Source organism: Ictalurus furcatus, chromosome 4 (genome assembly GCF_023375685.1).
Source record: "Ictalurus furcatus strain D&B chromosome 4, Billie_1.0, whole genome shotgun sequence".
NCBI classification, from domain to species: domain Eukaryota; kingdom Metazoa; phylum Chordata; class Actinopteri; order Siluriformes; family Ictaluridae; genus Ictalurus; species Ictalurus furcatus.
Window position 1 is genome coordinate 7,411,212 of NC_071258.1, and position 17,193 is coordinate 7,428,404.

Genomic DNA, 17,193 nt, shown 5'->3' on the forward strand with positions numbered 1-17,193 from the left:
GGTGTGGGTGCAGGTTTTCATTTCAACCGAGCAGAAGCCACACCTGAATCTATTGAAAGCCAAGACCAACTGATTAAACAGGTGGAATCAGGTGTGCCTCCTGCTTGGTTGGAAAAACCTGCACCCACACCGGCCCTTTCTGGATAAGATTGCCCACCCCTGGGCTAGTAGAATATTGTATAAAATGTAAACGTTGGATTTTTGATCGGAAGGGCATGAGTTCAAATCCCAGCACTGCCAAGCTGCCATTGCTGGGCCCTTGAGCAAGGCTCTTAACGCTCAATTGCTCAGTTGGATAAAAAATTTGATAATTGTAAGTCGCTCTGGATAAGGGAGTCTGCCAAATGCCATAAATGTTAATGTTAAATGTTAATGATCTTCAGTTGGCTCGTCCAGTTATTAGCTATATAAACAGTATTTATAGAAATAGACACATAAACCTTCCCATGCTCAAGGGTTCTCCTGATCAGAGGGGGTGTAAATAACTTTAGTGATATAAATATATATGGGGTTAAGTTGGAATTAAGTCTTTTATCCTCTTATGTAGCTTATGTGAATGTTCTCCCTCTGTGTCAGGGTGAGATCGGCAGGGAGATGTATATCATCAAAGCTGGAGAGGTGCAGGTGGTTGGAGGCCCTGATGGTAAAACTGTGTTTGTCACTTTGAGGGCCGGATCTGTTTTCGGGGAAATCAGGTGAGTGTTCTGGAAGTTTCACTGTATGATGAATTACCATCATTTCTGAACAATATTTTTGTGTATAACAAATTAAGTGCATTTCTCTATCAGCTTGCTGGCTGTAGGTGGAGGGAATAGGCGCACAGCTAATGTGGTAGCGCACGGCTTCGCTAACCTCTTCATCCTGGATAAAAAGGACCTCTCTGAGATCCTGGTGCACTACCCAGAGTCCCAGAAAATACTACGCAAGAAGGCCAAGTGAGAGGATGATCTGCCTCAGCAACTATTCTCATACACACATATGCATACAGTGAGGGGAAATAAGTATCCAGACACCTTTGTTCTTGTTATTTAATATACCTCTAGTGCATTTATTTACTTCAAATTGAAATACCTAATGTCTTTTGACTTTGTACTTATAAATACAACCAAAAAAAATCTGTATTTATAAACATAAACAAGGATACGCATGTTTTTTTTTTTAAATGATAGGTGATACTATAGATAGGGGATACATATTTGGATACTATATTTAATGTATTATTGATTGGGAAGCTTTCACACAATCGTGCAAACAATCATGGTGAAATTGAAGGAGCTTCTTCAAATTCTAAACAACACTCAAATGAAAAAAAGCTACAGATCCATCGCAAAGACTTTAAACATTCTTGACAGTACAAATGGTGGTTCCAAGAGTTCATGGAAACAACAAATAATCGCCCTTGGACAGGTGCGCAATGGAAGTTTTTACAGCACACTCTCAGACTAATGATAAGGAAGGTAAGAGAGAAGCCAACAGTCACTTGAAAAGAGTTGCAGGACAACCTGAAAGCAGCAGGAACAACAGTTACACAGAGAACAATAAGCAATGTACTATACTACAATCATCACAGTTCCTACACCTTATGCAAAACTCCTCTGTTGAAAAATAAGCACAGAGATGTATGTCTAAAATTTGCATACAATCATTTAGAGAAATCAGAACACTTTCAGAACAAAAGACAAAACAAAAATAGAACTTGTTGGCAATAATTTAGCTCGTCATGTTTGGAGAAGGAAGGGTTGCATGTATGATCCTACAGTGAAGTATGGAGGTGGGAACATCATGATTATGGGGCTGCTTCTCTGTAAATGTAACTGGGGAATTATGTCATCGAAGGAAATATGAATAGAGTGATCTCCTGACTTTATTTATGAAAACTGCAAGTCCATGGGCAGTGGGTTAAGGCTCTAGGTTACTGACCAGAAGGTTGGGTGTCATTCAAAGTCCAGATATTACTTCCACAAACGTCCATGTCACTACATGAACTATTAGCATAAGGTGAGGATTCAGTGAATTCAGGTATCATGTCATGGAGACGCTGTGTGTTTCGGTGCAAAAGCAAAACTCCTTTGTTTGGCCCTCAGAAAACGGACAAAATTAGGAATCAGTGGTTACTGTTTATTTATAACGCTGTTCCTGAGCAGTACAACCCAAACGTTTGCTTGTGCACAGCACATTTTACGGAGGACAGCTTCGTGAACCTGGGAGAGTACAAGGCAGGCCACACTCAAAGGCTACTTCTGAAAAGTGAGGCGATTCCCACTTTGCTTGGACAGTCTTGTGCTTCTGAATCAGAACCTGTAAGTATGTTTGATTATTTTATGAAGTATCTGCTACTGACTGTCCAAATGTGGAGTTTTGTGTTGTGGCCCAGGGCTCCGTTGAAGACCTTTGCTAAGGTGCTAGCTAAAGTTTGCTAAGTTGCCTCAGTTTTTTTAAGTGTTTCTTTGTATGTTGGTGGGCTGACAGAGACGTTGATTGTAGCTGTTGTTGTGATTGTATCTTGAAACGGTTTATATCAATCGAATCACAAGAATTTTAGCTTTCCAATGATAGCTAAGATAGATCACATGAGTACCTATGTACACACAGAAGCTGTGTACATTGCATAGTTTTGGACTTAACAACATGATGGTGGAATTTACATCGTATCTGAAATGTAAGAGAGTTACAAAGTAAAAACTTACCGCTGTGAAACGTTCTGCTCAAGTCGTGTTTGCAAAGTTCGCTCCGCTTGATCGTCCATATTTTCTGAATCTGACTGAGGCTCAAACTCATACGGCAAACCCGACGCCATGTTGCTTAGGAGTTTAGAATTGCTTTAGAAGCCTTGGAAGCTGAAGCTAACCCAAGGGATGTTACATTTCCGAAACACACTTGAGGTTTTTGTCCAATCACAACGCAGCGGATCAGCTGGCCAATCAGAGCACTCTGGGCCTTTTGGAAGCAGGGGATTTAGAGCATTGAGCGTTTCAGGCAGCCTGGGAATAGAGGTACTGCAATAATGTACAGTATGTGACACATAGTGCATTTTTTGAACATTAAAGCATGTTAACCTATTCTATTACACCCAACAAACAAAATAATGAATGTTAAAAATGTTTCAATATCATATGACCCCTTTAAGGTTCTTAAACGTATTTGTTTATGCTTAAGAATACTTAATTTTCTGTTCATGTTTATACATAAGCACAAAGTCAAAAGACATTATGTACTTATAAGTATAAAACGTGTGTGTTAAGTTCTAAGTTTGTAGTGGATATATGCACAGGAAGTATATTAAATAACAAAAACAAGAGGGGCTGAATACTTATTTCCCCTCACTGTACACCATTAATGCCTTGTCTGAGTGAACCAATCACAGCACAGATCTGCTTACAGTTGAAACAGTGTACTAAACCAAAACGTTGTTTGTGATGATGTTAGTGGAGAGTTAATTGAAATCAGTCAGAAGTGGGTCTCATGATACTTGTTTACTGCTCACCCATGGATCCGATTCATCATCAGTGTGTGTATGTACTCACTGTACTCACTCTAGTGTGCTGAATTTATCTTTATTTAGTAATTAAGATGTGAAGGCCTCAACCACAGATGTCCTGAAGGCCCACAGCACTGTTTACTGTTCTAACAAACATTAATGCTCAAATCATTAGCATGCCAAGTCTTTCCCTAACTACATCAGTTGTTTTAGAGGATATACAGTATATGAAGTGCTGTTTAGTGCTGTGTGCCCTCATGGACTGATGCTCATGACCTATTTGGTTGAGCACATTTGTGTGCTTCTATTACTCAGGAAGATGCTAACGAAGGATACAAAGCCAGAAGAGAAGGGTGTGGGTAAGGAATCTGGTCAGGTGATCCCATTACGACCAGAGACTCCCAAACTGTTTAAGGCCGCCCTGGTGGTGGGCCAAGGAGAAACGTTTGCCAAACTGAAAGACACCTACAAAGACACTGGAGCCACACTACAGGTGCTTGCCCTACCTTCATATAATATATATATATATATATATATATATATATATATATATATATATATATATATATATATATATATATACATATATAGATATACACACACATATATGTATATGTATGTATGCATATATAACAGCTAAAATCGTGTTTTTCTGAATATAACATACTTTCACTACTCAACGTTAAGAAAACGTAAAATTATCTTTTTATTTTCTTTCTAAGCTTGCTAGCTAAGTGTGCTTTTTCTCACACAGTGACTACTATGCTTTGAAGTTTTTGGATATCTGCCACCACAAAATATCTATAAGCCTAATAGATTCAGTTTATAAGCGTAGAGGTCTTCCTATTAGAGTAATATTCAGTATGCCTAATTTATTTCATGCATTTTTACCATTTCTAGAGTTTCCCTTCATATGATCTTAATTGTACTTTTAAAACTTTTATACATGGTACATGATGTATCTTATAACCTTTCATTTCCATATCTCCATCTCTCAGCCTTCCAGCAGCACAGCAGCACCCGTGCCCCCTCCCTCACCCATTCACCGTCGATCACCCATGCAGCGCACAGTCACACAGGACGACGATGATGACCTGGTGACACAGACCACGGACAGCACGGTGATCATCCGCATGATCCCACGCCAACACGGAGAGGAGATCCTCAGTGTTGAAATGGCGGAGGAAGAAGATGGAACAGCTGAGAAGACTGATCAGGAGGAGAGGAAAGAAGAATAGAAGTTGCGAGAAAGAATGAGAAATTAGGGCTTGAGGCTGAGAAATAACCTGTTATTATTATTATTATTATTATTATTATTATTATTATTATTATTATGCTTTTAGTATTATGGGCAACTATTCTAACTGAATCCAAACCAAAGGGGCGTTTGCTATTTAATTACGCTTAGTGATGCTTTTCTGTTTTAAAGTCATAGCTGACTTTAACATTAGATGAGCTTTAAAAGAAGGAGGTGTGCGTGTGTGAGTGAGTGTGTTATGGAACCTGATTTCTTTTTCCTATAAAACACACTGCTCTGATTTCAGGAATGCTACCTTGCCTGCTTTTAAATTGCCATGCTGTCTTCCATTATAGTCCTAGCTATATGTAAGCAAATACACTCACAAACACACATTAATATGCACACATTTTCTGGCCTTTACAGCAAAGCAACGTAGATGTTATAGTTTTTGCATTACCTTCATTGCACTATGACAATTTAATTGTGCATGTATGGTAGATACACTACTCCAGCAGAGACAGGAAGGTTAGTGTATGTTAGCCTGGCACCATTTTTAGTACTGCCTATCAGATAAATCTTGATTTCAGCATGTACCTATAGTACAGAATACCCAAGCCGTCAGCCAATCTAACAATAATGTAAAAATCAACAGACAAGGGATTTTCTCTGTGTGCAAGTTTTTCTCTGTGAGCTCCTGTAGCCCTTCTGCATAATACTACTACGTGAATATTAAAGTTTAAATGTTGAGATACAAAGGCATTACAGCTTAAAATGGTGAGGTAAAAAGCAATCATTACGGCACGCATTATCTTAAGAGGGTCTTTTATTTTGGTGGCTAATGCTGCATTCGACTAAAACTCATGACTTGTGAATTTCTGACCTCCATCTAGAAAAGACTAAAAAACAAATGATACTAGAAATTCCTACCTGTAAACTTGAGACAGTTTCCTCAACCCTGAGTTCAGCAAGTGACATCAAATCAACATGGCGGCTCACAGCATCAACAGTAAATAAAGTAGCACTTCTTTCAATAAATTATGCAGTATAAAAGCAGTAAGTGACTTCTGAGCTGTTGTCACTTTTATCACAGGAGAAACAACATAATAGCTCTGTTATATATGACACTGTTCATTTGTAAAAACACCTAACTGAACGCTGTAATTCCAGATTTGGAAAAAAACCTATTCATACATACCAACTGTACAGAGTTCTTCAAATCTGGCCCTTGAGTTCCACTGTCCTACAGAGTTTAGCTCCAACTCTAATCGAACACACCTGAACAAGCTAACCATAGGTCTTCAGGATTACTACAAAACTATAGGCAGGTACGTTTGGAAGTTGAAGCTAAACTCTGCAGACTTGAAGAATCCTGTGATAGATCATGCTTCACTGTTGCCAATATCAAATGTAGTAACATTTTAGACCTATTGTATATCAATTGTATGTCAATCATAAACATAATTACTGTAAAATACTGTTCATTTTTATTATTTGTTTTGCTTATATATAGTAAATCTGTTCATTTCTGAAAATGCATGAATAAAGCAGGCTTTTCCCCAGATTTCTACGAGCCCTAGCTCTGTAATCAGTGGAATGTCAAATTCAAAATTGTTACAGCAGAATGCTACTATAGAGGACTTATTTCTGTGAAAATTTCAGGTTCGTATCTGGTCCCCCACCAGAGATATTCAACCCAAAAATGAGGGGAATTTTTTTAATGTACTTTCTAGCCCCTATAAAAAAAAATAAGAGAAGTCTAGAACCTGAAATCTTCATGCACACTATACTCACCTAGGTACCTTCCAAACAAAATTAAGACCGGGACTTGAACCCTTCCCATTATAAACTGGCACTAAAAGTGGAACTGTGAGCAATTCTGAGCATTACATTTGGATTTAAGGTCCAAGTATAAGGAACAAGAATGTGCAAAATGTTTATATATGTATAGCTTTTACAGTTATAGATCAGTTTTTGTTCCAAGGAGCTGGGCCCATCCTGAGCTGAGACTTTGAGGTTTCTGTAAACAGATTTATAACCAATGTGTGCAGTTAGAGTAAACAAGCGTGTTGCGATTGTGCTGGCTCTCACCTACTCTGTAGAAAATTCTTTTTCTGTATAATATGAGGTGAGGTTTTTTTTTTTTAGACATTTTATATGTTATGAACAGGAAAGGAAGTATTAACACTGCCCCATTAAACAGAGTTTAATTTACTAGTAACATTAACCCGCCATAAACAACATGGGTGTACTCTGATTTTTGGAAGTTGCACTGAAATTGAGCAATTGCAGGAACGTTGTATTTGCAATATAAACATACTACAGCTGAAGACTTGTCCATATAAAATAGCAAATTTTCCGTATGTGATTTCTGTCACCATATTGTGTATTTTGTCAATGTAAATTATCTTTATGTTTCTTCACTCACTAACCATAAGCAATGACTGGACATATTGAGAGAGAGAGAGAGAGAGAGAGAGAGAGAGAGAGAGAGAGAGAGAGAGAGAGAGAGGAAAAGGGGCAGGAAATGGGAGGATTTTTGGCATTGTTTCTCCCACCCTCTAGTATACCCAAGACAGGAAGTGAAAAAAGGCGAGAATCTAGGAAACAATACTGAATGAGCCGAGTTCATTCAGCAGACGGGAAACACTGATAATAGCCAAGTCTTTTAAAAGCTCTACAGTTGGTGACAGCATAAACGTTGCTCATTATTTAAGGGATATAAAGATATTCTTTATGTGTTGATTCATTTGTGTACAAGATGGAGCAGTATGATTAATTCCTTTTATACCACAGCACTGTTGAATTCTCAAATCAGATTGGTCAGAAGGTGATTCGTTTACTATAAGGTAGGCTATAATTGAAATCACAGGTTTATATTAATCGTTCTACAAAAAAGCATAGTACAATACACAAGTACATTTTCAGACACTATGAACTAATATGGTGCCTGACTATTTTCATTACACTGCACAATATACTACATTTGTTAGTTTTTGAGTGTTAACAACCTTAGTATTGGAAATAAATAAATAAATAAATAAATAAATACCCATGTGGTGTATTATATTTGCTGTCTAAAAGTGATGGGCACTTTGACTACTTGTAGCAGATAACAGACAGCAAAAGCATGTAAAACAATTTGTCTGCGGTGCTGCTACGGATAATGAATTGTACATTAAAACGAATAAAACGTAGCACTAAAAATACCATTGGATAATGTAGCAAGCACTAAACACAATCTGTCACTCTTGTTTCAAGTATATTTTGATTTCCCTTAAGTACAAAGTGGTTATATTTAGTATCTGAATTTTAAAAAATCTATCATATTTAAATTGCTTTAAAGGAGCAGTGTGGAAATGTTCCATTAAACTGCAAAGTAAACTGTAATTGCTGTGAAAATCTTCCACCCATCTGACACCACCATCTCTGGTAAATGATGCATCATGAGTTGCTTTTTAAGGAAAACAGGCCAAGCTGAGTGACTTTATGATAATGGTAATGATAATGTTAATGATAATGAGTCTTTATTGATCCCATATACATGCAGGCCAATACTGTTGATCATAGCTAGATGGAATAATAACAGCGCTCCCATTACAATATCTCTGGGAAACTTAATTTCATTATTATCCAGAGGGATGGAACAAGCTACAGACATGAGGTCTTTCATAGCCAACAATAACATTGGATTTCTTCAGTTTGTTATTAGCTACCTTTGACTAATGATACTGAATTTAGCCTAATGTTATGTTAGCTATGACTTTTTCTTTATAGCTTGCTAGATGACAAACAAATCTTGCTTATGTCTGATTGAGCCCCTACTCAGCATATCATACACAGATAGGGGGCATATTATGTCATTTTCTATTAACGCGGGTAAGTATTTTGCCCCAACCTAGATTCCAGCCATCCATCCATCCATCCATCTTCTACCGCTTATCCTTTTCAGGGTCACGGGGAACCTGGAGCCTATCCCAGGGAGCATCGGGCACAAGGCAGGGTACACCCTGGACAGGGTGCCAGTCCATCGCAGTAATTACTAGTAATTACTTTTAAGTATTTAAAAGTGTAGATATTTGTGGCAGTGGTTGGTATGAACCGTTATGTATAAAACTATGTGATTTAATACACTCTTGTGGGCAGACAGTTATGCATACTTGAACAGTATCTAGAACACTATGTAAGTATGTGAGTCTGAGAAGATTTTCGCACTAACTGTTCACAGATTGGAACGCAGCTACGTCACTGCTCGTCAGAGCGCGCGCGGTCAGCTGTGCGCGCCCCCGCCGTCGTTTTCCATGAGTCTGTCAGTGCGCGTTCCCGCGCAGTGCTACTGGTTGTCTTTTCGGTTTGACTGAACAGTTTTCTCATTCATATTTAACTCAACTTTGGACGCTCTTTTTTTAAGCGACGTCGAGGTGCTACTATTTACAAAGCTCAAAATATCTCCTGGGACTGACGGAAAGACGGGAAAGACGAGTCCTGGGGAGAGGTTTTGGCGTCTTGGCGTCAAACTGTAAGTTGGTTTCCTTTCCATACTTGGGCTTTCGGCTGGGGAAAATATAGTCTAGGAAATGATTTAAGTTTCCGTTTCGGGTTTCTGTGTATCTTGTCTGTGTTTGTGTTCGGTTTAACTCTGGACAAACATATGAACGTTTTTTCTTGTTAGAAGTAATGTTTGTCCGGTCAGGGGGGGAAAAATGTAAAAGTTTAGATGACGTTGAAAACTCTGGTGCAACTAATTGTAAGGCGGCTGGATCTGAAATAGCTGGACTGCAGAGGCCGTTATTATCTACAATATTCTGCAAGGAACTGGTCAAGTGCTACAAACAAGCTATAATTATAATGAGGCCTATAGTTAAGCTACAATAATAATAATAATAATAATAATAATAATAATAATAATAAATAAATAAATGCAGCTGCTTTAGAACAGGACTACTACTACTAATAATAATAATAAATAAATAAATAAATGCAGCTGTTTTAGAACAGGACTACTATTACTAATAATAACAATAATAAATAAATGCAGCTGTTTTAGAATAGGACTACTACTACTAATAATAATAATAAATAAATGCAGCTGTTTTAGAACAGTCCTACTACTACTACTACTACTACTAATAATAATAATAATAATAATAATGATGATGATGATGATGATGATAATGATGGTGATGAATTATGTAGCCCATTTCTAACACTCAAGGTGTGTGGGTATGCGCGTGTGTGTGTGTGTATATATATATATATATATATATATATATATATATATATATATATATATATATATATACACACACACACACACACACACACACATGCATACATATATATTACACACACACATACACACAGACACACCTGAACTCAAACCGTGCTCGATCAGCCACTGAGTAATCCTAAATAGTCATTAAGTAAGTAACATGTTGGAGCAAAATCATAGTGTCTGGGGTGACGAATATTCCTGCTCTCTGTACACACACCTGAGCTCAGGTAATGAGTGGGTTTAATAGGTGTGAGTGTGAGGTGTTCATAAAATTGTGTCTTCTAGCACAGCTGAGTGTTTTTTTTAGTTTTTTTGTTTTTTTTTGTATGAAAAAAAAATCCACTATTTATTTAATTATCTGCAAATAAAAATAATTCTAAACAAAGAAAATTACATTTGCAAGGGGGAACCCAAAAATTACAAAAAATAATAAATCTTGGTCTGTTAAAACGTACAGCATTTCTCATTTTATCACCTTCAAAGTACTCTCCTTGTGATGCAGTACCCTTGTCCCAGTGTTTCTCCCATTCCTGGAAACATTTCTTGTAGTCCTCTTTTGTTATCATCTCTAGAGCCTCCTGTGTTTAGTTTTTTTTTCTCCTGGATTTCTTCCACGGTGGTAAATCTTCTCCACTTTAGTCTCATTTTTTTTTTTTAATTTTGGGAACAAAAAGAAGTCGCAAGGAGCGAGATTTGGTGAATACGGTGGATGTGAAGTGATAACCAAGGAGTTTTTCACCAGAAAAACTATGGTTAAAAATGCAGTGTGCAGGTGCATTATCATGGTGCAAGATCCAGTTCTGGGTGCACCACTCCTCTGGATGTGTTCTCACCACTCGGGAGACTGACTCACCAGCCTGTTATTATATACTACCTTGTGGCAAACCCTGCAACTATGCCAAGTGCGCACGCCACGTTCGAATTCTGGGTATTTTTGGGTCCCACCTCGTATGTATATCCTGCAACAACAATTAACAACAATCCTGCAACAAACAACAACCCATCACGTGTTATTTCCGAGACACATGAAGTGTGTCTCCATCTTTTTCTAACAGATCACAGGACTAAAGTTCGACTGATTGATCGGTTTTGCAGACTAAACGGCATGGATAATCGATTGCTGAAACTATCGGTCATCTCTAACAATTTTGTTGTTTATTTGAAGTGTTTTTTGATTTCTTTTGGATGTCTCTATTTTGTATATCTTTTATTTACTTTAATATTTATGTTAAATAATGTTATTTATATAAGTTATTATTTATTTAATAAAAAAAAAGTACAGTACATTTTCAAGGTACAGTCTGTACTGTTTATTTTCGTAATAAAGTCCACCTAAGTTGGGTACTGGCCATCTTAGTTATCGCTATCAGTAAAAATCCACTATCGGTCGACCTCTACACAGGACAGTGTAACACTTGCTATTCGCCCTCTTCCGCATACATGAACTCACAGATGCACATGATTGGCCAGTTTTGCTGTGATTGATTGACAGGAGAGAGAGAACACGTCATCCCTCCCACCTAGCGAGCACAGCCAGGTTTACTCTTTCAGCAGTGTCAGAATTCAAACTCGTCATTTCCCGACAATAGGGTTAACACTCTTCTGTTGCTTTTTTACCATACTATTTGACCATTTTTGCCACTTGTGATGTATTGATAGAATCCTATTGCTATATATTCCAGTTGTGTCTTTATTCTGTTCTGAGATATGCAAACGTTTATACTCAGCTAATGATTTTGTCCCTAACACTGATCAGGAGCATAAAATGTATAAGGAATATAAGATCAGGGAACATGCATACTGGTGTAAAAGTCAAATTCGCACAATTTTCAAATTTTCCCCTTAGCCCAGTTTGAAATCATTCTGCCCTGTCAAAGTTTGAAGGTAGATTTTTACCAGAAGCTGAAAGGTTGATGACCTACTCTGAACTTAGTTGTATCCAAAGGTTTGTGCACCCCTGGCCAAATGACATATTTTGCTGCTTTACATAAACACAACCTTTGCAGCAAACTATTTTTAAAAAGTAACATTGTCTGAAAATGTTAATGCACAGTTACTTTATGTTTGATTAACTTAAAAATAATAATAATAATAATAATAATAATTTCGCTGTGTGCAAAAGTTTGGACACTCATCCAGTTGTAAAGCCTCAGAAGTTAATTAACTTGTTGGACTTTGACTCGACATGACCTCCTCTAACCAGCTGACAGAGGATCTGAAAATGAATCTAATTAATGTCTGTAACACAGGGATAAGCTATAAAAAAGATTAATAGCTTCTACTGTCCAAAATGTCATAAAGAAAAGGAAGTTATGGGGAACTGCAAAACCTTCAGGTAGAACTGCTCATGTGCCGGGCCGAAAGGCAAAGCAAAACCCGGAAATGATCTTAAACATGCAGCACATGCAAGATGGCCCAAGAATATCTCAGAACGAGAAATATTCTACAAGGAAGAATGAAGACTCTTAGCTGACTACAGAAAGCATTTGCAAGCTTTGATTTTTGTCAAAGCTCCTGTTACAAAGTGCTTAGTAGGGTGTCCAAGCTTTTGCACATGCCACAATTACTAAATCATTGTTTTGTTTGTTTAAATTTGTCAAATAAAAAGTAACTGTGCATTAACATTTGCAGAAAAAATATTTTTTTAAATAGTTTGCTTCTTTTGAGTTCAAGAATTAACAAAATATGTAAGTCGGTTAGGGGTGCCCAAACTTTTGCATACAACTGTATATTTGTAAGTGTGGTCTTTGGTTACCATTAGCTATAACAGTAAAGAACTAAATGTCAGGCACGTCTTAGAAGGTGGACTACATCTTATAGTGAAAAATGTTTAAACCGTCCCTTTAAAGCTGGGTTGAATTCTTGATTCTGATTGGTCAAATGTTGCTATTTAATAACGTTTAAATGCTCTCTTAGCGAATCCTTCTGTAAAGAGACGTTTAAAAATTTATGAAAGAAGAATTTAGTACATCAGTGCTTTTGAGGTAAATTTGTTCCTTAAGGTTTTTTGCTGCAGGGAAAGTTTTCAGGACGGACGACTTTGCACTTTCTCAGTTATGTGACAAGCTGCATTTTTGTTTTCTGTTTATTAACTTCGAGAGAGTATAAAGAAAGGCTTGTGCAAGGCATAACTGTTTATATCTGCTACAGCAGTTGATAACAAAAGCGATAACAAGAACGTGCTTGTTTTGCAGACACGACGTTAGATGTAACTACAGTATACACTGATAACAGCACAGCATGTTGTTCTTTCAGTTTAAAAAAAAAAAAAATTGTAATCACTGGAAAATTCCTGTCCTATTAAAATAATTGAACAGTGGGAACAGTAAATCTGCTTTGTGTCATGCCCCAGCACACTAATAGTGTTTTATTATATGGTCAGGTTTAATTAGGAGCTGAGAAACCCCTGAACTGCGCTGGACTCTGGATATACAGCGTCAAAGCTGCGGCCTATAGTGTGCGACTGGAGACCTGTGAGCGTTGTGGGTTTTAAAAACAAGCCCAGGCCATTACACATAAATGCATGAAGAACATTGTGTCCTGCTTCACTCCTGTTTTTCCCTTTTAGTCTGTAAAACACTGTCTTTGAGTCTTGTCACTAGAGAAAGTTACACATTTTGGTATTTTTCCATACTCTAACAGTGTTCTTCCTATTCTCATCAGCTCATTACCACACCTTTCAAGACGTTAAATGGGTGTGTTGGAGAAGGAAATGCAATAAAACGGGGATTAAATGAGCAAGATCGCTGCCGTTTGCAAATCCTTTGCTTCAGCATGAGTCATTCCAGACTGCGAGTCAGAGCCGAGAGTGAGGCGAAGTGTCCTCAGGAGATTTACTGTGAGAAATAAACAGTGAGTGGATGCTGTATAGGGTGGCAGTTCATCCTGCTATTCTGGTCTTCTCAGAAAGACGAGCGAAGTTTCAGGAGCTAGTTTCGGGACCGATAACGGTTACATAACTTTACAAAGACGTGGACTGAAAGTAGAAAATTCCACGTCGGAAGATGTGATCAGCTATGCTGTAGAAAATAAAGCTTTACAAGGCTTATGCAGTGCAGAAAGACAGCGGGGCTGCAAAATAATGACTAAAATGATGTACAATTATTCAAAAATTATTTAGAACAAACACAGCACTGTTGAATTCTCGATTGTGATTGGTATTTTCTATAATATCTATACTAGTTGCTCTGACTGTAGCTCTGACTGAAAGACAAATCACAGGTTTATATTAATGTGCTCGTTCTGATGCATCAGGTGCATGATGTTTTTAGTTAACAGAGAACATTTTCTAATTGTTGATATGGTGACGTTTTCTGTGAGGCATTTTCGGAAGGAGTCTTCAGTGTTCGAGCTTTGTAACAATCTTTGTAAAGTTTTCTGCCACAGGAAAGTCTTACTGTTTGTCTATCAAATGAAAAGCTGCAATGTTTTTTGACTTATTAACTTAAAGAGAGGCTAGTGAGGGAATAAAATGTAGCAACTAACTTGTACTACACATTAAATGTAACTATAAACGGATAAAAAGTTCAACATGATTCATGACTAAATATAAATTTTTAGCTTTGGGGAAAAAGATAAGGTTGTAAACTTAAATAACATTCCTTCTTGGTCACGTTGAGTGTAACCTTTAAATATAAACAGAATTCAACTTAAAGTAATAAAAGCAGTATGCCACCACAGTATATGACTAAATACAATAAACTATTTTTAAAAAATTATATTTAACATTAGCCAATTAGCTGAGCTCACCAATATTGCAAGCCACACATCATGTTCTTGATTAAAATACAATGAATTGTGCCGCTCTGAAAGATGTAAGGATCTACATGGATACCGGTAGGTTGTGAGTTCCCGTCCCAGTGTTGTGTTCTTGAACAAGTCAACCAAAACCTTATTTTGAAGACCATATTTTTTTCCCACAGTGAATAAAGATTGCTTGACTTTGGAGATCCATGTCGTAAGTGTTGTCTATGTGGTAATGGATTTACTCATTACACAATGGCATCCAGTGCAACCTTGTTGTGTCCTGGGTTTTGTATGATTCTGTTAGTTCTGAAAATCATAATTGTTTGGACTGGGCCACTCGCACACAAGTCTCGAAGCACTTACTATAAAAACTAGTTTCCAGAAGCGATGTGAAGTGCTGAATAGAGAACAGATGGTGGAAGTGTGTGGCACTGGCTGCATCATACCAGCAGGTGGCACTGTTCTCTCCTCTGCTCTCTGTGCCACGTTACACCTGTCTGCTGGCTGCTCTCTCCATTCCAGCCTGAGCAGTGTGTTGCAGATCAGAAAGACATCAGAGCCTTGTCATGTCGTCGTGAATTCAGTGTTGTGATTTGAAATACTGTGAGAGAGATAGATAAACCACACATTTTTTAAAATCATAGCATTGGTGTGACTTAAAAAAGAATCATTTGGTCAAATAAGTACAGGCTAGTCTTAAACTCTGACACATGATGGGTATAAACTGCAAGATCTGTTTTGATCCCAGTGTGTTGCTGAATAATTGTGGTGTGCTATTTGAGCAGCTCTTTCTCTCTCTCATAATGTCTGCTTATCTCTGTCTCTTTCAATCTCTCCCTGCATCAATCTTTGTTTATCTTTGTCTAGATATATCTCTGTGTCTCTGTCTGTCTCTATTTCTCTCTCGCTCTCTATGTAGCCTGTTTCTATGTCTATCTCTCATTGTCTATCTCTCTCTTTTTTTTCTCTCTCAATGTATATCTGTCTCTTTCCATCTCCCTGTGTCAATCTCTCAATGTTTATCTCCGTCTCTCTCTGTCGGTCTGTTTCTATGTCTGTCTCTCTTTGTCTCCAGCGCTCTCATTCTGTCTCTCTCCCTTTTTCTATTTCTCTCTCTGTCTCTTGATGTCAGTCTTTCTCTGCCTCTCTTTATCTCTTCTGTCTCTCTCTTTTTCTCTCTTTTTCTATATCTCAGTGTCAATTCCTGTTTCTCGCCTTCTCATTCAGTCTGTCTTTCCTTTTTCTATCTCATCTTATCTGGATCTTTTGTTGTCTGTCTTTCAATGTCAGTCTCTGGCTATCTTAATATGTCTCTGTCTGTCTTTTTCTATGTCTGTGCCTCTCTCTATGTCCCTCTGTTTCTATGGCCATTTCTCTGTGTTTATCTGTCTTGTTCTGTCTGTCTCTCCCTTTTCCTATCTCCCCTTATGTCTTTCTCTGTCTATATCTGTCTATCTCTCTCTCTGTGTGTTTATAACTGTCTCACTCTGTCTGTTTTTCCCCATTGACGATCTCTGTGAATGTCTATCTCTATCCATTTCTATTTATCTCTCTTAAGTTCTATCTGTCTGTGTTCCTTATTTTTTAAATGAAAGACAGATATGGTGACAGCATTGTATAGACAGAACCATCACACTCTTTAATGATGGCTTTATCTGAAGTATTTGAGGTGCTCATGCACAAAATTTAGAATTGTTGATAAACAGAACAAAAAACAGCAAATATTATTTTAGCTAATTCTGAACCCAGAGTTTTATCTTGAACGTGGTGGATCTCTGAGCTGGTTCACCATGATGCCTGGTTGGGGGGAAAAAATCAGTAGCCCAGGTGCCTGGGACAAGCAGTTTTCATGTCCAGGCTTTAAGTTTTTATACAGAGTTGCCTGAAAGACAGGTAAGTTCAACAGCAAGAAAGAGGGAAAAAAACAGAGACATGGTCTGGTTGATTATAGAACATTTTTTACTAGATGGATTAATTAGCGTGTCTGGATTATGGATGTATTTTTTTTTGAATCACTGCTGTGGAAACACTGACTAAACTGTTTTACATGCAGTGTGAGGACAGAGCATTGTCCAGCAGCCTGCTGTCATTAGAAACTTTGTTAGTAGAGGATAATAGTCATAAACTCGGTACAGTATGTTAGCTACCACTTAGGTCTTAATTAGGTTTCCAGGCAACCAAAACATGGAACTGGACAAGTACACTGGAGCTTTTACTTGCCATGAGGGCTACCAACAGTATTTATAACAGTTTGTCCACCCCAGGTAATGTCCTCACAGAAGAGAGATTACAGTTATGGAGATCAAATTTGTTCTTCCATTTAATACTGAGACTTTCCAACTGTAATGACATGAGAACATAGGTGTGTTTTATAAATTGCATAGTCATCCATGTTCATAAATCCTGACCTTCTTTACAGGATGCAAAAGGAGTAGAGATGTTCATAGTACGTTTGTA

General features: G+C 37.6%; 2 protein-coding genes across 3 annotated transcripts in view; both read left to right on the top strand.

Moving 5' to 3' along the window:
• The window catches only part of cngb1a (cyclic nucleotide gated channel subunit beta 1a), a 33,665-nt gene extending 26,514 nt beyond the window's left edge, over positions 1–7,151 (top strand). Inside the window, exons 26-29 of the mRNA XM_053622690.1 lie at positions 577–695; positions 789–935; positions 3,794–3,971; positions 4,477–7,151. Coding sequence (XP_053478665.1) covers positions 577–695; positions 789–935; positions 3,794–3,971; positions 4,477–4,716 — 684 coding nt within the window. The 3' untranslated portion in view covers positions 4,717–7,151. The remainder of the gene's footprint in view (positions 1–576; positions 696–788; positions 936–3,793; positions 3,972–4,476) is intronic.
• Positions 7,152–9,008: 1,857 nt separating this feature from the next.
• The window catches only part of kifc3 (kinesin family member C3), a 50,615-nt gene continuing 42,430 nt past the window's right edge, over positions 9,009–17,193 (top strand). For both annotated transcript variants that reach the window (XM_053622702.1, XM_053622701.1), the window contains exon 1: positions 9,009–9,234. The gene's annotated coding sequence lies outside the window, so the exon portion shown is untranslated. The remainder of the gene's footprint in view (positions 9,235–17,193) is intronic.